The sequence below is a fragment of the Pongo pygmaeus genome, chromosome 14, assembly GCF_028885625.2.
Source record: "Pongo pygmaeus isolate AG05252 chromosome 14, NHGRI_mPonPyg2-v2.0_pri, whole genome shotgun sequence".
In the NCBI taxonomy this organism is placed as follows: domain Eukaryota; kingdom Metazoa; phylum Chordata; class Mammalia; order Primates; family Hominidae; genus Pongo; species Pongo pygmaeus.
In genome coordinates, this window is record NC_072387.2 from 111,216,317 (window position 1) to 111,239,188 (window position 22,872).

General features: G+C 37.8%; 1 protein-coding gene across 1 annotated transcript in view; it reads right to left on the reverse strand.

The window, feature by feature from the left end:
• The window catches only part of NALCN (sodium leak channel, non-selective), a 364,348-nt gene that overhangs the window by 229,348 nt on the left and 112,128 nt on the right, over positions 1-22,872 (reverse strand). The window contains exons 8-10 of the mRNA XM_054446842.2: positions 13,604-13,746; positions 13,370-13,474; positions 5,371-5,457 (exon numbers count right to left, since the gene is read on the reverse strand). Coding sequence (XP_054302817.1) covers positions 5,371-5,457; positions 13,370-13,474; positions 13,604-13,746 — 335 coding nt within the window. The remainder of the gene's footprint in view (positions 1-5,370; positions 5,458-13,369; positions 13,475-13,603; positions 13,747-22,872) is intronic.

The following is a 22,872-nucleotide window of genomic DNA, read 5'->3' on the forward strand; positions in this document are numbered from 1 at the left end:
CTGTCTTCTCGTTAACATACAATTAGTTCGGGTTCAGCTGGGCGCAGTGGCTCACACCTGTAATCCCAGCACTTTGGGAGGCTGAGGTGGGCGGATCATGAGGTCAGGAGTTCAAGACCACCCTGACCAATATGGTGAAACCCGGTTTCTACTAAAAATACAAAAATTAGCCAGGCGTGGTAGAGCATGCCTGTAGTCCCAGCTACTCTGGAGGCTGAGGTAGGAGAATCATTTGAACCTGGAAGGCAGAGGTTGCAGTAAGCCCAGATTGCACCACTGCATTCCAGCCTAGGCAACAGAGTGAGACTCTGTCTCAAAAAAAAAAAAAAAAAAAAGAAGAATGAGTTTGGGTTCTTTTCAATGATGCTATTCCTAACACTATATTTCTAAACATAAGACAAATTTATCTTATATGCTTACAAGATGAAAAGAGTTCTGAAAGAGGTGAAACATAACAGAAGTCAGGGTTATGTCCTGCCAAGGCTCTGCCACCACAGATTAGAGGAGACATCCTGGCAAAACTATCCAGAGATATCCAAAGCCCTGCAACCTCTACGAGGCACTTTCTGGAAGCAAACTCCAAGTGTACTGCTTGCTTTAGACGCCAACGACATGCATATAGAAATAAGTGTTTTGTATGGAAAAGGGTGTTATTGCCACAGTCTATTCAATTTCTACTTCTTAGAGACAAGACCAGGAGGATAAAAAGAGCAGCTTCTAAGTGAGAGGTCAAATAAGTACTTTCATAAGCCAAGAAGGTACTGGCTCCTTCTTTCACTGGACTGTTCTCAGCTAATAAACGTAATTGATCATCTCTCATGTCTAAAGCATAGTTGCAGTAGTGACCATGACTGGTATGGTCTCTAAAGTAATGGAATTTCCCCTGGTTGGAGAAGCAGACATCAAACAACTAATTATATCCTTAATTTATTTTATTAAAATTATGACAGACATAAAAGAAAAGTGTAGGATGATATGAAAACATGTAACAGAGGTACCTGGCTTATTTTTTGAGGATAAGAAAGTGATGTTTGAGCTGAGTTCTGAAGGATGAGTGAGAAGGAAGTGGTGTAGGAAGAGGAAACATTCTGTGAAAATGTCAGCGCTTCCTGGAGGCAGAAATGCTTTTTCATGTGAAATAAAATAAATAAATGCAGGAGTCTGAGAAGAATCGCCTCAACATTAACCTCCAAGTTACCTATTGGAAGAAGAATGAGGAAGGATACATTGAAAGAAGATTTCAAGTAAACTCTTCCTTTTAATTTGATTTCCATATTAATTTTTTATGAGAACATGTTCACATTTTGCTTGTTTTTAAAATAAAAAGAAGTGGTATATGTTCCTGTTCAGCCTTGAGGGTAAGATACCATGATAGTCCAAGCCAGGGAGTGGAAGATTCAGCTGAAAATTTTCCTGTTACCCAGTTTTAGATGGCATTAATCATTAGTAATAGCCATCAAGTATTTCGGGACCATTTTATCTTCAATATATTTTTACTTAATTCTTTTCTTTTAATTAATTAATTATTTTCTTGCTGAGACATAGAAATGTATTCTCTCTCTAATCACAGCTCCTGCCCGGTACAAATAGACAACTTCTTGGCCATCCCACTTTTCTTCCATGCACTCTTCATTGCTGCCTCTGGAAAGCTTTATTCAGGGCCAAACACATGAAATTGAGTGGAATGAAACTTGTGTCATACTGAATTACCTGACCCCTTTCCCCCCAGTTTCTAAGCATATGAGTCACATTCATAAGATGTGATATGCATGCTGCTATATTCATAACACATATCTCATATAGGGGTCTCTGAGATGCCCCATCTATACACTTCAAGCCCAACATCTATCCCCACACCATTCCAATCTTTATTTTACTATCTCCTTGCTCGATTTTGTCATCACACTTCACCTTGTCATTAATCCCTTGTTATTCTCAAATCTTTGTGATAAGGAGGCTGACTTGCCTCCTAATTTCAGGTGGCCACCTTGAGGCATCTATTAACAAGGATTTAATAGATTTTAAAGTTCTGGATACCATACAACTCTGATTTGGCACTCAGAGTAGCCCTGATAGTTTATTTCTCTATCACGAACTTATGATTTCTTGCATATTTTTTCAGCTGGATAAAGCATGGGACTAGGAACCATAAGACCCAGCCACTAGTCCTGGGTTCTCCCTCTGGTTGAATGTAACTTCAGGAGACATCCCTATGTCCTCTGAATCACCACTTTCTCCTATAAATGGCTGACCAGGCATGTTGGTCTTTCTACATCACAGGGTTGTAGTAAACCTCATCCTTAGTCATTCTTTTCCTCATTATCTCTTTTTTTTTGAGACAGAGTCTCACTCTGTTGCCCAGGCTACACTGCAGTGGCACAATCTCAGCTCACTGCAACCTCCACCTCCCAGGTTCAAGTGATTCTTGTGCCTCAGCCTCCCAAGTAGCTGGGACTACAGGTGCACACCACAATGCCTGGCTAATATTTGGATTTTTAGTAGAGATGGGGTTTCACCATGTTGGCCAGGCTGGTCTCAAACTCCTGACCTCAGGTGATCTGCCTGCCTCCCAAAATGCTGGAATTACTCATGGTTTTGGTTTTAAGATTATGCACTAAAACCTTCCCTGACCTCTCAAAGAGGATCCCAATTTATATATTCTCATTGCATCTTGCATTAGTTCTTTCAAAACCCACGTCACTCTTGTGATTGCTAGCTCAATGCTGCCTTTTTCCCTCCCACCCTCAAGCATACTGTAAGCTCTATAAATGTGGAGACTGTGTGTGTTTCTTTCAAGACTATCTTAGTGTCTAGCACATAGTTGGTACTCAGTAAATATCAGTTGATGGATTAAAAAATAATGTCAATAAAAGTGCTTTTTAGGTAAGACGCTAGTACTATAATCATTGTCATTATTGTTATTACTATTAGTAGTGATAGTAGGAGTAAAGGTAGTTGTAGTAGTTTTATATTAGCAGCATTGTCAACATCAAATATAGGACAGAAGGAGGACCACAAAATTATACTTATCAATATTCATTGTAAGCTTTTCCACTTATTGCCCTCCATTTTTTTAAACTGACAGAAATAAATAACTAACAATAAACAGAATGAAAAGGCAGTCTATGGAACAGGGGAAAACTGGAACACCGTATTTCTGAAAAGGAGATAATATCTAAAAGATGCAAAGAACTCATACAACTCAATACCAAAAAGCCCCCAAACTAAAAGACAAAAACAAACACAAAAAGCAAATAATCTGATTATAAATGAGCAAATTCTGAGTAGATTTTTTTCCAAAGAAGACATATGAATGGCCAATAGGTATATGAAAAAGTGCATACGATCCCTAATTATCAGTGAAATTCAAATTTAAGCCACAGTGAGATATCACCTCATATCTGTTACAATGGTCACCATCAAAAAGACAAAAGATAACTATTTGGCAAAGGCATAAAGAAAAGATAACCCTTTTACACTGTTGGTGGGGATTTAAATTGGTGGAGCCATTCTGAAACACAGTATGGAGGTTTCTCAAAAAATTAAAAATAGAACTACCATATGATCCCACAATCCCACTTCTGGATATATGCCCGAAGGAAATGAAATCAGTATCTCCAAGAGACATCTGCAGCCCCGTGTTTACTGCAGCGTTATTCACAATGGTCAAGACAGGGAACAACCTAAGTGTCTACTGATGGATGAATGGATAAAAAAATGTGGTATAGACATACAATGAAATATTACTCAGCCATAATAAAGAAAAAAATCCTGCCATTGACCATTATATGGATAAGCCTGGAGGACATTATGCTAAGTGAAATGGACTAGACACAGAAAGACAAATACCACATAATCTCATTTATATATGGAATCTCAAAAAGTCAAATTCATTGAAGCAGAGAGTAGGATGGTGGTTACCAGGGGCTGGGGACAGGGGGTAGAAATGGGGAGATATTAGTTATCGGTCAAAAGATGGCCAAGTTCTCAGGATCTAATAAACAAAGTGATTCATTAATGGTTAATAATACTGTATTGTATACATGAGATTTTCTAGGAGATTAGATCTTAAGTGTTACCCCCCACCCCCCACACACAGAGGTAATTACTGAATATATGCGGTGATGGGTGTGTTAATTAGCTTGGTTGCAACAATCGTTTTACACTGTGTACATATATCAAATCATCACATTGTATACCTTAAGGATTTACAATTTTATTTGTTAATCACACCTCAATACAAATAGAAACAAAAAGAAGTAAATAACTCTATGGTAAAATGGCCATATAAACATAGCCCACAGTAATGGTTCAGAGTACAATTTTATTTTTCATGTACCCATCCTTGAGTTGCGTAATAAGTCCCTATCTGGAGAAAGACCCAAAAGAAAGAAAAGAGATACAGTCTCATCCCACGGCAGATGTGAACACTTCTCCAAATTATGAGGGCAGGATATAAAGAACTATGGAAACCACCCCTTGCGAGAAGAGGATTTGTCACTGAAAACCAAAAAGGCTAAAGAAAATAAAATTCTCCAGATGGAAGAATTAATTCTCCGATCCTACGAGTGGGCTGCTTGGAGGGAAAATGAAAGTGAAAATATTATGGAAAGTTAGTGGTGCTGCTCTTGGAAAGGTGACATTATTTTGAATGAGTTACTGGTATTTAGGGGGCAAGGAGGGGGAACTAAGCAAGAGAGGGGGTCAGTATGGCCCCCTGAAGAAGAGATAAAGGAGTTTATTGGGTCTTATTGTTATTATTGTTATCCATATTGTTGTCAATGGCAGCTTGGAGAAGATGGTTATTCCGGAAAGTTCACAGGCAGGGACCTGAGGCTCCATCTTCTAATCACTGTGAGAATCTATCTCATGAGGACTCTCAGGCCCCACCTGCAATCCTTACATTTGCTATCGGTGCACTTTGCTAAAGAAACACCTCTACATATGTTCCTCTGAAAGTTTGCAAATGCAGAAAAACAGAGAGACTATGTATTAACATATTTTTTACCAGTTACTCAGTGAGGCATTAAACTGAATGAATTTGCCCACTGCCAAATAACTCAGGCCTTTGGTAAAGAATATTTTTATAAGATTTCACATGTCAACAAAATTCTTCATTGATTCAATACCACTGAAATGCTCTTACATGCGTGCAGCCATCAGAAACTTATCAAATCCCTATTATGTATCTTAAAAAAAAAAAAAAAAAAGCTAGGTCCTGGGAATAGAGGAAGGAGTGAAGTATCATCTCTATCTTCAGGATCTTAAATCTGGACAAATCTAGAGCTTAAAGAACTGTGGATTTTCTTGGATGAAATAAAATCCAAAGACCTTTGCTGGGCGATTTTTAAAAATGTCATTGTACTGCACCTGGAGGCAGGCTGGGGCGCGTCCCTGGGGCTTGTTGACATCCACAGCTACCAGCTGCCAACCTCCAGCAGCATCTTCATGAAACATCTTCAAGACAAAGAAGGGAGATGAGTCAGAGACATTTAATATGGAACATTGAGAACTCTATGTCTCCAGCTTTGTATATTTTTATGTTATCAAAAATTTGTCTTCTTATGGATTTATATTTGGAATGAAGTCATTTCAATTATAGTTCTTTAACATTGAAAGCTTAAGTGGATGAAAAAAGAACAATGATAATAACTTGAGTTTATTGACTACTTGCTATGTCAGGCACTTTCTGTCTTGCATATGCTTTGCATATAATTGCTCAAATATTCTTCTCCACAAGAGAAATACTTTAGTATTTTATCCCTATTATATTGATAAATATCTATTAGATCTGTGAGAAAATGAAAATTAGAGTTAAAAAGCATTGTGTCTGGTGTGTTTTTACTATAGGTAGCAAATTTTTATTTTTATTTAGTGGATAGTTCTCACTGACCTAATAAAAATATTCTCAGGATCAATAAAATAAGAAGTGTGCAGGTAGCATAGGGAAAGAACTGGTGTTATTTTAATGGTAGAAGACTGCCACATTGCTTAATACACTTTGTGTAATTATTTTAACTAGGCAGCAATTAATCTGCTCAACAGAAATTTTATGTACGTATTATGAAGGGAACAAGCAGTTTCTTTTGGATTAAAGACCTAAGTGATGAAATTCAAGACGTTACAGGCCCGCTAAATCTGAAATCCATTGAATTAGATACCTAGGTTATTATCTCGTAGGTACCTATTATCTCCTAGGTATCATCACATATTACCTATGTGTCAATATTACACCCAGCTGGAAGACATTTCCCACTTTCACGTATTTTCCCACTAACATATTTTTCTTTCTAGTTCTTAGGAGCGAGTGTGTGTGTATGTGTGTATGGTAGGAATAGGGCAAAATTAAACATTTTTGTTTTTCTAAATAATGATACTAACTACAAGTGCTCACTGTTTTATTCCTGCCTGAGGTCACTGTTTTACAGAAATAAATATTTCCTTTGTCATCTTTATTTATGTCCTCCTGTTAGTCTGACCCTGTATTCAAAGGGGTAACTGCTAATGGAAATATGAATGAGATGACGCAAAGATCCCATTACCTAGGATTTGTAATTAGAGTTTCAAATCCCTGGTAGTAGTGGTGGTAGATCCTTTGTGGAAAATAAACTTGCCTTCTATAAAATGAGTGAGGTGGTGAGAGACAGTTGCCAAAAATCACAGGCCCTATATATATTTTTAGTATTTTTTTTTGCGGGAGGAGATAGAGTCCTGCTCTGTCGCCCAGGCTGGAGTGTAGGGGCATGATCTCTGCTCACTGCAACCTCCGCCTCCCGGGTTCAAGCAATTTTCCTGTCTCTGCCTCCCGAGTAGCTGGGACTACAGGCAACCGCCACAATGCCCAACTAATTTTTGTATGTTTTTTACTAGAGAGAGGGTTTCAGCATGTTGTCCAGGGTAGTTTCAAACTCCTGAACTCAGGCAATCCCCCCGCTTCTGCCTCCTATATGTATTTTTAAATGACAAAATTAAGGTGCACATTTACATAAAGCTCCTTTGACAAAGATGCCAACTGCAAATTGCTCATCTCAGCTGTCCATTTACAGGATTCTGTTTTTCTTTAGAATAAACTGCAAAAACTCTTTTTGGGGTGAATCAAGCATATTCTTCCTGAATAGGCTCATTCTGAGAATACAGACATCAGTGGAGATGCAAACCTGTTATAGGACCTTGTAAAGTTTCTGTCAAAATTCTGGAAGCCTCATTTTAAGGACAAAAGACAAAATCAGCATTGCCAGTCACCAGTTATTAATAAAAACCCTCTGTTGATACATCCTATACTCTCTAATTGTGGCATAAAGGATCCCTGGGGCATATATTTACTTTGATCAGTAGCAGACTAATTTTCTCTCTTAAATTATTTTTTTTCAGTAGACCAAAATCAAAAGAATCAATTTAATTTTCAGTAAAAGTGTTCTCCCAAGGTCATTTATTTGTATGAAATAAGTAAAGGAAATGCAAAAACGTTCAATTTCTCTTGAGTCCCCTGAATTATATAACATTTAGATTGGTTAATATTACAGTAGATCTTTGAGACAGAAGCTGGGCTAGCTAGCAGAAGCCAAGAATCCTCAGAGACTCAAATCCTTGCGGGGAGCTCGGCAGGGACGGCCATTCTTTCCTTTGTATCTCTTTTCTTTGTTTTACAAAGAGAACCTGTATGGGGCCACTAGGCTACCAAGAAAAAAGGCCAGTTCTTGCCCTTTTTTTGAAGCTGACCTTGACCATGTAACTACATACAGGACTATAGGATGCAAGCAGAAACCCTCTTTTCCTGTATTTCCTTCTTCTTCCTGCTCTCTGGGATATGGATGTGAGGGTTAGCGCTACAGCAGCCATGCTAGTCTACAAGGTGACTGTGGTAATGGAGGCTGTGCAAAGTGGAACAGGAAGGAAGGTGTCTGGATCCGTGGCAACATAGACAACGATACCACGCTGAATGAGCACCTCCAACTTTATATGAGAGAGAATGGGATTCCTCATCGCATACCTCACCTAAGCAACTTATTTTGGGCTTTTTTGTCCCTTGCAACTGAACGTAACTTAACTAGTACATGTGGTTTCTGTTAGAATGTCCATTAATTTTTTTTCATTTTACTGATGTAATTTTCCTTTCTCATTCTATAATTAAATATTTTACTATTAAAGGCTTAAAAAATGAGGATGAGTTGCAAAAGAAACAGCTTCAACCCATTCCCCAGAGACACCACCACTAACATTTTAGAGTTAACATTCCAGGTAGTTTACGCACACACACACACACACACACACACCTGCATCCCACACACAAACATAGGATCTTTTTTTGTACTAATATGTCACCAGCATATCTTCACATCAATAAAGATATTTTAATGGTTTGCATTTATTCCAATTTCATAATTTATAATCAATAACTTATTGCTAGAGATTAAGATTGTTTCCATTTTTTACAAACTGCCATAATGCCTCATAAACATCCTCAAACATATGCCCTTGGCTACTGCCCCCAATTTTTCTTAGGATACATTTCTAAAAGCGGACTTTCTTGGTCAGATAGTATGTATGTTTTACTTTTGGATACATATTGCCAAACGGTTTTCTGGAAAAGATGTTTTAATTCATACTCTTGGCAACAATGTATGCGAATGTCCCTTTCAGCCAGCAATAAATACTGTCTTTTTTAAGAAAAGAAAAGTTAACATGGGGCCAGAACAAAGACAGCATGTTGACAGCAGGGCTTGTAATGGCTAAATTGAAAGGAGGTAGCATCTCATGCTGAATAAAAAGGCTCTTGCAGCTGAGCAACCTGGTTCTGAGTCCCAGTTTTACCACTAGCTAGTTATATAACATTGGGTTAGATAATTAACTTTCCAATCATTGTCATTTTTTACATGCAAAGTGGAGACATTGATAGTGCCCACTTCACAGTATTATTGTGAAAATTAAATAAGACAGGTTGTAAAGACATTAGACTAGTGCAGATCTCAATATATGGGAGTGATTGTAAGAAGATGTTCTGAATTAGAATATCACCAATAACACAAATGAATTTCCATGGCACTCTCCTCTTAGCACAATCATTTGGAAGTGCATGGAGATTTCAACTTTGAAAATTCTCTCAGGCCTGTCCATTTGCAACTGCTAGAGTTTTATAACTGGTCGGTTGGTTTGTAAAGTAGCTAAAAATGCTTCTGGGATTGTTCCATTATAGGCATAATATCATCATCATCAACAACAACACGAATAACAGGTTATCTAATGGATAGTGGCAAGAGAAAGAATCTTGGTAATGGAGAATCACTAGCAGCTGAATTAGAATTCCAAACTCAAGACAGGCACACACACATCCACATACACAGTAATGCAGAGAAAATCTAAAATTTACTTTGCAATTTGTACGCTCTTTGGATTCTTTGAAAATTTATGGTTTTTCAAAAAATAGCTAATAGTCACTATGACAGAAAATAGTGAAAGTGGATACCTGGCTTGATTTCATTATGAAATAATATATTCAATGATGCAACCTCACAAAATTTAATTCTCGTTTATGGCTTCCTATGATGATGTATTATTCTATTATTACGGTTTCTTATTAGAAGGCACTCATTATTACACCATGCTAGAAGCACCCTTCCCTGAAATGCATTAATTGAATTGTTTTCTCACATACTTTAATGATGTATATTCATGAGGAAATAAATGGTCTCGGAACACAGTAAACACATTTTTGCTAAAGTATTGTCTTTCAGCATTAAGTTATACATAGCTTTCTCTTTGGAGGAGAAATTCTTTCCATTTTGGATCATGTGTCTTTTCATCCATTTTTTTCTACTTTTTAACCCAGCACTGAATATTTATGCATAAGTTGCTTTAGGCATTGTATAACCCATATTCTAAGAATGTTGATGGAAACCTAAAGGAGAAAAACTCAAAAGTGCCCACTCTTCCCACACCAATTCTACTTTTATCAGTCTTCTCTCTTAATTAGGGGATATTAATTCAGAAAACACATGTCAGCAAGAGTGCTCAATCAGAGATAATAACAGACCCAGAAATGATTGCTCTCTTTGTACAATCAGAATATTTAATTATTTACCAAACCTTCAATATGATCCTATTGGACTATGATTCACTTATAAAAGTTAGGTATGTATTGACTGTCAGAAGCCTGCTTTGTGTCTCTTATCATTTTAACAGAAAAGTAGCCTTGTGTGGCTCTAAATTTGGGCAGTTCTTTGAGTTCTACTCAAGGCAAAGTTGGGATAAGCTCATCTCCATCATGAGCTAGTCTAGATCAGAGGACCATGGGACTGGTAACAGGTATCTGAAGTAAAGCATCTAAATAATGGGAGTAAAAGTCTGGGTTAGTGAGATATGCTACTCAGGGCTTCGTCTTTCAGCTCATCTGCACATCCCAACATCCAGTGATGGGACATCACTAAAAAGTTGTGGCCTGGGTAACCCTATAGTGGATTAACACAGCGGGGTATTATATCATGGGTGTATGAATCACTTATCCTTCAACCCAATCCACAACTGAGCACAAGGCAATAGTTACCCATGTCTAAGAATCAGGCAGGTATGAAATCACAAGCCTCTCAGAGTCCAGGCAGAGTCAGTATTTAGTAATTTGAAATTTTCTACATCATTTTCCTTCTGTTTTCCAGTTACATGTTATATTACAGTCTCCTAAAGACCCTTGGCATTAATGTCTCTGTAATTTGTTCCTATGCTGTGTCTTGGAGGCATTTGGTGGTGACCACTCAATTGAAAAATATTGCTTTGTTATTTTAAAGAAACAGTTCTCATCACAGATTTCCTTTCGCCTCCCTTGAAATGGTCCCTGTCAGAGCCAGTTCCTAGTGAGCTGCCTAATATAACAGAAAGCCCCTTCCTTGTTCTGAAAATGTGCATATATATATATATATATATATATATATATATATACATATTTTCTATACACATGGCTGCTATGGGAAGTCTGCAGACTTAGACATCAACAAGTCCAACAAGCCTAGGACCTTTTAGTCCTTTGATGAGAATAGCCTATATTTAACAACTGCAAATTTTCCATATGCTAGAGAAAGGCAAGAATGTACTTCCATGTTTGAAAAGCTGTGTGCATTACAATAACCATCTTTATTTTATTTCCTTCAAATTAGTAACTTGCGATTTAGTGTTTTAAACCACTGAATGAGAAGTCCCTGTTCACAGAATTTGGTCATATTTTACAAACGTAATAGCATCATGGCAAATTATGTCTCTCCCTTCTCTACACATAAAAGCATCAGAGGGCCCACTTGGAAGTGGCTAGCCAGGGTGGGCAGGGCCTGAAGCCCGTTGCTAGGCTGCCTGAGTGGTGGTTCACCCAGAGGCTGACAGCAGGAGCTTTGGTTGCTTAGCAACCAGGTCCTCAGCTATAGCATTTTTCTTAATGAAGGTTTTTCACAATTCTCTGTATGATTACCACTGCTGAATATCTGGACGCATTACCTCTGAATTACCAACTTATTCCTCTTGATTAAGTATAATTTTACATCAAAATGATTTTGTACAACTTTGTTCCAAGTCTCTTCACATTCCCCTTTCTATTAGAACCATTGGCTGACTTGGTGGTGCTTCCAAACACTATTTTTTCCAGCTGTAATTTTATACTTGAGAGTTACTCCATAAACATACTATGGTTTTAAAGGAATCTTAGGTCATCTCCAGGAACACTGCATGTGAGTTAAGGGCTGAGATCATAGTTCCATATTCCATTTAGGTCTCAAAGTCATAAGTGAAAACATGTCCTTCTAGAGGCTGCCACCTCGGAACGGATCGGGAACTTTCTTATCTCTCATAGTTTGCAAAAAGAGAGGAGAGAGGAGATGAGAACTTGCTATGGTTGATTTCTTGAAGGCTTTTCTACATGGCATTTCTGATATAATCTAGATAGCATATTCAAAAAACCTTTCATGGAAGTTTGAACAGTTGTTTGTCAAAACTGAATAAGACTGACACTATTTCATCTAGAATGAATTGACTGGACAATTCAGACTTTTACAGCATCATAAAGATGCCTCAACACCATCAGGCTTTTCCCAAATTAGTGTGTTTAATTGCATTTTAACATATAATTATTAAAAGTTCAACTTGAGGGTTTTCAAAAGTAAAATTTGTACACCTCGGCTCCTTGATAGATACCTTTGTCTTAACAGTTTTTGTAAGTGTTTACAAACTTGTTAAATATCCTTTAGAATTTAATATTATAATAATTACAAGGCATTATATCATTTTATTCCTGATTCTGGAATTTATATTTTCTCTCTCTTTTATAAAGATTCACACTAGAAGAAGATATACAAACCTGCCCTTCCTTTTTTTAACACCACGAAAACACACACATGAAACAAAACCAAAAATAAAAACAAAGGCATTGGATCTGAATTGCCCTCTTATGTAATAACTGCTCTGCTGCTTTTAGCAAATTTGTAGCCCACCTTCAAATTCTCAGGAGTCTTATGGTTTTATGGAAACAATATTGTCTCATGGAACTTATGGGAATACTTCTGAATATACAGGGATTCTTCAAAAAAATCACAAACATGTATTTGGGTTTGAGGGATCTTTTTCACAGTTTATTGTACCGTGGTTTGTTCTGAATGAAATATATTTTCCATTACAAAATTCTAATCCTACACATAGACATTACATAGGTTTGCAAGTGCATGAATAAATACTCATAAAAGTGAGAAATTCCATAGTGGTTGCATTTTATCTGCAAGCCATTTGAGGATTTGTGATGTCAGAATCAAAGGTATGTAATAAATGTGGTTAACGATCTTGGTTTTGTATCAAAACCACCCATAGAGCTGTTACAAAATATAGGTGTCATTACCTCACTGCCTGGAAGCTCTGATTTGATTGTTCTGGGTTTGGGCCTTTGAACCTGTTTTATTTTATTTTCTTTTATGTTTTTTGGGGGATAGGGTCTTGCTCTGTCACCCAGGCTGGGGTGCAGTGTTGTGATTGCAGCTCACTGCACCTTTGACCTCCTGAGCTCAAGTGATCCTCCCATCTCAGCCTCCTGAGTAGCTGGGACTACAAGCTCATGCCACTACTCTTGGCTAACTTTTAAAAATTTTTTGTAGAGACGGGGTCTTGCTACATTACCTAGGCTGGTCTCAAACTCCTGGGCTCAGCAATCCCTCTCCCTCAGCCTCCCAAAGTGCTGGAATTACAAGCATGAGCCACTGTGCCTGGCCTGCACCTGTATTTTTAAACAGCTTCCTGAGTCAGATTGTTGAAGCCCGACATGCAAGAGCTTCCCAAAGGTCCACTGATGGTGAGGGTGAGACATGAGCATGCTCGAATGGGTTATAACATCCTCTTGCTGATACCGTACCTGGGTGGTGGCTGTTGAGGTTGTGCTGCTTCTTGATCCCCACATTTGTTGAAACTGTACTCTGATTTCCGCAAATGTTTCAATGATAACAGCAATAAACACGTTCTGAAAAAAATCACAAACCACATTTACCAAACTCTAAGAATGACAAAGCAGAGGGCAACCAAAACCAAACAAAAGATCTGCAGAACTATCACAGAACATAGACTTTCTTAATACAATTCTTCGCAGTACCTTCACAAGCCAGGCGAGGAAGAAAATGAGGGTGATGAAATAGAAGTAGGAACGCCAACGGGGAAAGCTGTCAATTGCTCTGTACATGAGGAACACCCAGCCTTCCTGCGAGGCAGCCTCATAGACGGTGAATATACTGGTTCCTGTCATGACAGAGGAGGACAGACTGAGTCACAGTTGACTTTTGAAATAAGAAAGCATTTTCCAGAAAAACAATCAATATTTATCCATAGTCATTTTCTCAATGACAAAAGTGCTTCAAAAATTGATTAGAATCATATGCAACACATTTTACTGTTCTCACTCTTAAAATTTTAATAAAGTTGTTTCTGACTTCAAGCGAGGGTAATTTCAATATCTAACAATAAAATAATTTGATATTACACCTTTAGCTGTTAAATGCAACTAATAATGTGGAAAAGGAAATAAACAGTCAAACATAATTGAAAAAAGGATATGTACCATTTAAGCTTGCCACTTGGAGCCTAACACATTCAATAAGCTGAAAAGCACCTGCTATAGTTTTAACCAAAATGAAATAAATGGGAGAACTGGGTTTCATTTGAAATCACCTTCTCATAGGGAGGGTAAAGTATCTCAGCCTCCACAATTAATATGATGGAGCTTGTCTTTGGATTCCATGGTGTTACCGAACACCAAAATGTAAGGCAGTGAATCACCAAATAGGACTTTGTATTTTCTGGGAGAATTACCTCACAGAAAATACTTCTAGTAATGGAAAGAAAGGAAAGTTAAAAATATGTGGACAGATTTTTTAACATTGGTTAAGAGAACCTAAAATGCCATGTAGGGAAAAGATAGGTTTAATCCTAACAACACTATAAGATGTTTTACAGACAGGGAAACTAAAGCATATAAAGATAAAGTGACTTGTCTGAGGATGCAAAGATAATAATTAAGGGAACTGGAATTAACTCAGTCATTCTGGTACAAAGCCCCACACATCCAACTGTGATGATATCTTGCCTCTTTAATAGCCTTTCTGTAGTTAGTTTCTCCATCTGTAAAATGGGAAATAACACAGACTTTATAGTGTTGTGAGGATTTAATGACTTAATTCTTGTAAATCATAGGGTATGTTCTTAAGATATTTCAGGTATCATTATGATTATAAAATTGAAAATAATTGCTCAATATGCTTTTGTGAGAAAACACACACACATATACCATTGAAGTTGTTTATAAAATAAATATATGTTGTTATTCATAAAACTGGTAAACATTTGTACCTCAATAAATTCTACTTCTATAAATAAGTTTTATTATTACAGAATATAAAACCAATCTCCACTCATACATGTTTTAATTACACAGAAATTTAAATTAGAATGTGCATATGACCAAGTATCCCAACTAAGAGGAGAGTTGCACATGTTGGGGCAGCCTCACTGTTTCTTTGAGCCTGTGCATGAGAAAGCAGAATCAGAGCATCAGCAAACACAAAGGCATGCAGAACAGAAGGCAAGTCCAGCTGCAGACTTGATGACAAGGGAGAAAAAGAGGCTGGAAAGAAAAGCTAAGAGAAAGAAGCAAAGTGTATTCCTATCGCCTATTACGCATTAATGTGTGCTAATATACTTTACATAGAATATAACTTCATAAATGTCCTGCCTTTCATTTTAAAAATCATATTTTGTACATTGGTACTGTAACTCCTTGTCATACAGCTGGTATTTGTAAAGCATGTTGAGTTTCTAGCCTCTTTAACACAACATGCTAAGGAAATCTCTATCTTATTAGCTAGGCAGATGGCAAAGTGGAGATGAGGGCAGATATTATCAATACCATCTTACAGAAAAGAAAAGTGGAGGTCACTGGTTAATGAAGGTCTCCAAGGTGGAAAGTTATAGAACCAGAAATTGAACCCATATCATCAGGTCATAATTTTTTTTTCTTTACCATGCTATTTATATTTTCTCTTGATTGAGACTGGGGCTTTAAAAAGAAATTATTAATGGGTACAAACATAGAGTTAGATAGAAGGAATAAGTTGTAATGTTCCATGGCAGACGAGGGTGATTATAGTTAACAACAATGTATTGTATATTTCAAAATAGCTAGCAGAGAGGCCTTGAAATGTTCCCAACACATAGAAATTATAAATGCTTGAGGTGATGGATATCCTAAATATCTTGATTTGATAATTATACATTTTATCCATAAAACAAAATATCACAGGTACCCCATAAATATGTACAATTATTACGTATCAATAAATATGTTAAAAAGAGATTATTTTCTCTTATTATCCTTAAATACAGTTAACGTTTTTCTGAGGGATTACGATGGCTAAGTTTATTGTTTCTTAAAACAATAAACTTATAAGTTTCTTAAAAGTTGACTTTTAAGAAAAAGGTTCAGAGAGGAACAACACATACATAAAATGTCAACAGCAAACAGAAGCAACTGTTTTTATTAATGATTCATAGGTACTAACACTGGACAATACCTTTGCTTATGTGTAGTGAATATGAAACATATTTTTAACATTAAACAAATAATTTATAATTTATATCCCTGATTTTCCTCTAAGTTTTTGAATGAAAACAAAAAAGTGGCTACAGAAATCCATTATTATCTATTATTAAAGTTTAATAGCTGTACTAACTGAGCATTTTCATGTAAAATATGGAGCTTGCCACTATAAGATTAAATTTGAGAGGAACATTGAAAATTATCCTCCCTCTCCCTGTCCAGATCTTTCTTAATCACATCTACAAGCAAGATGTCATTTGGAGTTAAGTAAAAAAGAGCACATTTAACAAGTAGCCTTGAAGCTTCTACTCCATTTTTTTTTCTAATTGGACAAAGGAAAAAAGGAAAGAAACAGAAACCCACAGTACAGCTCAAAGAGAAGGGTTTGTTGATACAAAGAGGTGAGACATTTGTGAAAATATAACCAAAACACTCCCCAGGAAGATGCTGACTATGGAAAGAAACGTTTCCCATGTGTGAACTGCAGTGGGTAGAAAGGCTGTTAAGAAGTAACAGTTACAAAGGCAAAGGCAATGGACTAAGATGGTCCTTCCTTGTCACTTTTCCACTCCCAGCTTTGCCACATATAGCAAAAGAAATCGGCTGGGCGTGGTGGCTCACGCCTGTAATCCCAGCACTTTGGGAGGCCGAGGCGGGCGGATCGCAAGGTCAGGAGATCGAGACCATCCTGGCTAACGTGGTGAAACCCCGTCTCTACTAAAAATAGCAAAAAAAAAAAAAAGAAATCACTTTTCAAAAACGATTTTCCAATGGTTGACCAATATTTAAACCGACGAAGATCAAATGTATGTTCCTTTCATTTTCTTTGGGAAGTGGAGGACCCTGAGAAAGAAATTGTAGCTACTGAAACTTCTTTTGCACAGTTCTGCTCTCGCTGCTGGCCCTGCACTGCTTCCATCTGGCCCTCCTGGCAGACTCCTGGGCTGCCCAGCTCAGCTCCTCCGTGCCCTCAGCTACACTAGGCAATGGCCCTCAGCACTCCCAGAGAGCCTCCCATTCAACTGTCTCATGTCACTTATCATGCTGAATTCTCTACCTTGTTTGTTTCCCTCACTAGGTGTGAGCACTGTGAAGTTAAAACTCTATCTTTCATTTCTGTACCAGACACTGAGGAGCACTCAAAGATTGTTGATAAATTAAACATTGATTTTGTAGCCTACAGACATACGAAAGCATTTCTCAAATATTTGCTTTTCGATTAATTCTTCCTCAATATTCATACTGCACAGATAATTCAGAAACTATTTTGTAGTGAATTGACTTTGCTTTGCTGATTTTCAAAATTCTCTTAAAACACCTGCACGCTCATATGTAAACATAAAAACCCGTCCTATACACACAGAAAAGTCTTCATCTACTGTTTGATCCAACATGGAAAATTTCTAGGAAGAACATTGATACATATAAAATATTTTTTCTAGATGTGCTGCAGAATATTTTTAGTCCATTTTAATTATAGAACTAAAATTTCTGGCTAAACGACCATATTTTTGTTAAATGAAAAATGATGCTACAACAGCACCTGGGAATATAACGCATTAATTTTTTAGAGAACAATAAGGCCTGTTCCAAAAATATCCCTGGAGAGCTCTTGGAATAGCACTACTTTGTCAGACCCCAAACTCTCAAGGCACAAATTAAAGCTGTGCAAGAAATGCAATCACAACAATGATACTCATGATAATCAGTTCTCCTGATTTCATTCATTCTTTCTGACCTCTTCCACTGGTGGTTTGAATTTATTAAATAAGAAGACTACAAGTCTATGTTTAGAAGATAAATACTAACCTTGAAACTTTCTACACACTGACTGTATTGAGAATAGTAGAGGATATTTTTTATAGCTCTGAACAAAATTACATTCCCATCTGTTTTGATTACCTTTAGGATTTTATTTACTGCTTTGCCCTCTTCTGCTGACTCTTTTCCCATGAAAAAAGAGGAGATATTTGTGTTTTGGGAGTACTCCCATTTGTTTCTTCTAGTCTTAGGTTACATAACCACATTGTCATTCCACTCTCAAGTGAGAGGGTCATAAAATTGTGATGATAACTAGCAACACACTACAAACCTGGGGTCCTACCACTAAACCTCTCTCCAAACACAAAACACCTATAGTACCATTCTAACAATGGTAATACCTGATCTACCGTGACGGAATTTGGGAAGTTAGAATTGGAGATGTAGGCCTGAGACAGTGGAATAGGAATGAGTCAGTACCCAAGGGCTTGGTCTGAATAATCACCTTCACTCCCACACTCAGAAGTTTTAAAAGAACAAAGAGGATTTATTTTAGGACCATCCATTTCTTTCTCTCTCCCAGCATTTGGATCCTCAGCAATGTTCTTGAACTTTAACCCCTCCAGGGATACGGAACACCCTATCTTCTGAGGCAGCTCCATACCAGCTATGCAAGGGCCCATTCACTGGATGCTGCCAGGCCTCAGTCCCTTTGGGAATCTCTCTTGGGCTTGCAAGGAACAGCAAGCTATAGGAGTCTGCAGAATTAGTCCTTGCAGCCCCTTTGCGTGAATCATCCTTTGTTTTACTTGGGTCATCCTGCTATAGGTGCTCGTTTTCTTATCTGGTCCTTTAACTCTTCCAATCTGATCTACTGTTTATGAAATTGGCCTGATTATCTGGTTTCATTTACTGTCTGGGAATAGACTTTCATCTGTGGTGAACAAAATGACAACTTTCTTGTTACTCAAAATCATCAGTTTCCCTCAGACTTTTCTAAATCACTCTTTCTGATCCTCCAGCTGACTCTGATCAGACATCACCCTTTTCAGAGAGAAGCTGATGGACTTTGTCCTTGTTAAATCTGTTTGAGCATCCCCCTCAGTTGGAAGGGAAAAGAAACTTACATGTTACTCAACCACTACACAAGGATGACTATGCTCTCTCTGTGTCTCAATGAACTGTCTACTGTCAGTCAGTAGATTTAACTGTGGAAGTGTATGATCCTAATCCTAAACTCCAAATAGATACTTATTTGCTCAACTACAGTTGCAATGACTAAATATTCAATCCTGAATGGTGGTCAAATAAAAGCTTGATGTTTTCACATGTGCATCATTAGAAGTACAACTTGCTCAAGACGGGGTGGGTTGTGCTATATTGGTTTTTATTTATTTATTTATTTTTTAATGTTTGCATATATACAACTTGCCTAATCTCCAGCTATTGTTTTTTTTTTTTTTTGAGACGGCGTCTTGGTCTGTCACCCAGGCTGGAGTGCAGTGGCTTGATCTCAGCTCACTGCAACCTGTGCCTGGGGGTTCAAGTGATTCTCCTGTCTCAGCCTCCCCAAGTAGTTGGGACTATAGGCACACGCCACCTCGCCCGGCTAATTTTTGTATTTTTAGTAGAGACAGGGTTTTGCCATGTTGGCCAAGCTGGTCTCGAACTCCTGACCTCAGGTGATCCACTACCCTCAGCCTCCCAAAGTGCTAGAACTGCTCTATAGGGCAATATTCTTATTAAACTGCAGAACTAATGAAAAAAGGGAGCGATGCATAGTTTAAGAGAGAACTTGCTGAAGCTACCCAAAATGTAAGTTTGGTACTCGTGACATCTGCAGGTGGATGATGCTTTAATGGGAAGGTCTGTCCTGTGCATTGCAAGATGTGTAGCCACATCCCTGACCTCTACCCACTAAATTCCAACAGTCCCTGCAACCCCCAACCAAAAATACTTGTAGACATTGACCAGTGGCCCCTGTTGGAAAAATTGCCAATTGAGAAATACTTTTCTAACTTGACAGCCTCTCTGATTCTTCAGCTTTTGCCCTGCAGTGCCTAGCACAGGGTCTAGCATATAATTTATATTAAGTATTTTTGAAATGAATTGAATCTCTTCACTTGAGATCAAAGATGAGACTTAAAAATGACATTTCATTCTTCTTTAAAGATTTTTGAAGGCTAAAAGCCTAGATCCTAAGACATCGCTTGTTTGTATAAAGTATTTGCCACACAGTAGACAGCTCAATAGTACCATTACATAAATTTTTATCATTTTGCTGTTTTAACAACTAGACACTGGAAAGAAAAGCTTATTTCTTTTTAAAATTCCTGCTATGTAATAAGATGACTGTATACATGCATATCTTAGAGTTTGGGGGAAGGGAGGCTATCTCTGCTTGCAGAATGAGCCATTAAAAAAGTACATTAATTAAAATTGAAAAAAAATTAACATATTTTGAATGAAATAAATAGTGCAAAATGTTCCTAAACGAAATTAAATGACTGCCTTCTGAACTGTCCCAAGACAAACCACACACATGGTTATTTTTTTTTTGGTAAGCTTTCAGGTTTTTCTTCTGAATCAGGATGAGACATTCAGTATATTCATTGAAAAACACAGAAGAAAACAGACTAATTCTTAATCCACGTTGATAGACTCTGGTTCTGTCTAGATCATGAGACAGATAATACAAACTTGCAAAACAGCTCAGTAGCCTCTATAATGAAACCTAAGCAGCAGCCACCAGATTAAGAACAAAGTGGCCGCCTCTTCAATTCAGCTACAACTTGCATTTGAGGTCACTTTTTGATGGCAAAATCTATATTGAAATTATTATTTTTTATTTTTGGTGAACTCTCAGTTTCTCTCACCCTCTAATAATCTCTTCACTCAGATATACCATCTGTTATGCAGATTTTAGCCACATATTAAAATAATATTTTAGCCAAAGGTCAGTAGTGAGATTGACTGTAACTTACTATAATGTTTTTCTTCACCAAATTTCCCCACACCATCTCAGCACTTTCTTCTTAACTGAGAGCTGGTTCTGTGGTAAGAGTAAATTGTACCCCAACAGTAGTTATCATAAAGTAAATGTATTTAGTGTGACATAATTAAAAAAAAAAAGCAGCAGCGAGGGATGTGTACTCTTAAGTGGACATCTGGACTCAACATAATGAACATTTGTCACTGTGGCTGGATGATCCACATACATGAAATAAGGTCATGTGGATCAGCAGACCAGCAATAGCAAGAAAGGTACATCCTGAACTGCTGAGATTTATTAAACAATAAACCAGCTAGAATTAAATTACTTGGGATGATGTCACCATCCTAGTGAATAAAACCTCTGTAAACCATGTTTTCTCCCTCCCATCCCCTTCCTTCCTTCCTTCCTTTCTTTATCTTTCTTTCTCTTTCTCTTTCTTTCTTTTCCTTCCTTCCTTCCTTCCTTCCTTCCTTCCTTCCTTCCTTCCTCTCTTCCTTTCTTTCTCTCTTTCTCTTTTTTTCTCTCTCTCTTTCTTCTTTCTTTTCCTTTTTTTCTTTTTCTGAGATGGAGTCTCGCCCTGTCACCCAGGCTGGAGTGCAGTGGTGCAGTCTCGGCTCACTGCAGCCTCCACCTCCTGGGTTCAACCAATTCTCATGCCTCAGCCTCCCAAGGAGCTGGGATTACAGGCATAAGCCACCACGCTCAGCCTCACAAAAAATAAACTTAAGTATTTTTCCCTGATAGACTGTGCTGTAACATTGTGCCTGTAATAATAATCTTCAACACAACTTGTCCACACACTCAACTCATGTGCTCCACACACCCAGCCTGAGGCTTGCCATGTGGCATATCAAGGCAATAAAACAAAATAAAGCAAAAACCACATTTTTTATTTGCTATTCCAGAACATGGGACAAACATAAAAGGACTTTTTCTTATTATAAACGCCTTAAAAATATTTATAAACTTTATGTTTTTGAGCTACTTTAATTTTGATTTTGGTTTCTTTGTTTGTTTTTTACACTTAAGCACTCTTTGGCACACCTTGCCATATTGGTAAAATCACTTTGTTACCTTAAACCATACACATGTTTACATATATCTTCTAAGTTAATTTTTTATAAGTAATAAAGAATCATAGTTGAAATATGTTTCCTCAAATGTAGAAAATTTCTAAAGTTCCAAGTTCTGAACAGAAAATACTTCAAAAAAAGGAGAGGTGAAGGCTTTCACTATAGTATTCACAAATGGAAAAGAAGTGTTGACAAGCCGGATGCTGATATTGGCAGGAAAGTGTAGGTACTACAGCAGAACAGTTCCCAGGACGCTCAGTCCACACGCCAACTACAGCACTCCCCGCCCGCCCTGCGCTCGGCAATTTCCAGGTAGGCTGAGAGCAAGGGTAGCAAAGAAACCGTGTCAGATACCCCTTGGCCTGTGAATCAGCCTTCTGCCTTTGAGGAGCAGTGATGTCAGGTCAAAAGAGTTTCCTGGAAATTTATTTTCCATTAGTTGTCTTATGAAGAAAAGAAAGGCCGGGCGCAGTGGCTCATGCCTGTAATTCCAGCACTTTGGGAGGCCAAGGTGGGTGGATCATGAGGTCAGGAGCTTGAGACCAACCTGGCCAACATGGTGAAACCTTGTCTCTACTAAAAATACAAAAATTATCCAGGCATGGTGGCATGCACGTGTAATCCCAGCTACTTGGGAGGCTGAGGCAGGAGAATTGCTTGAACCTGGGAGGCAGAGGATGCGGTGAGCCGAGATCACACCACTGCACTCCAGCCTGGGGGACAGAGCAAGACTCTGTCTCAAAAAAAAAAAGAAAAAAAAAAGACAAGACAAGAGAAAAAAAAAAAAACAAAAACCCTATGCTTTGCCACAGTTAGCTGTCATTTACAGTTCCTAACATTCCAGTCATCCATTACTTCTTACCTAGGTAACCTGTATGAGTCAGTACACCCTGGACCTCAACTTCCATGGATGCACTAGGGCAGTGATGATACTGCTGGTCACC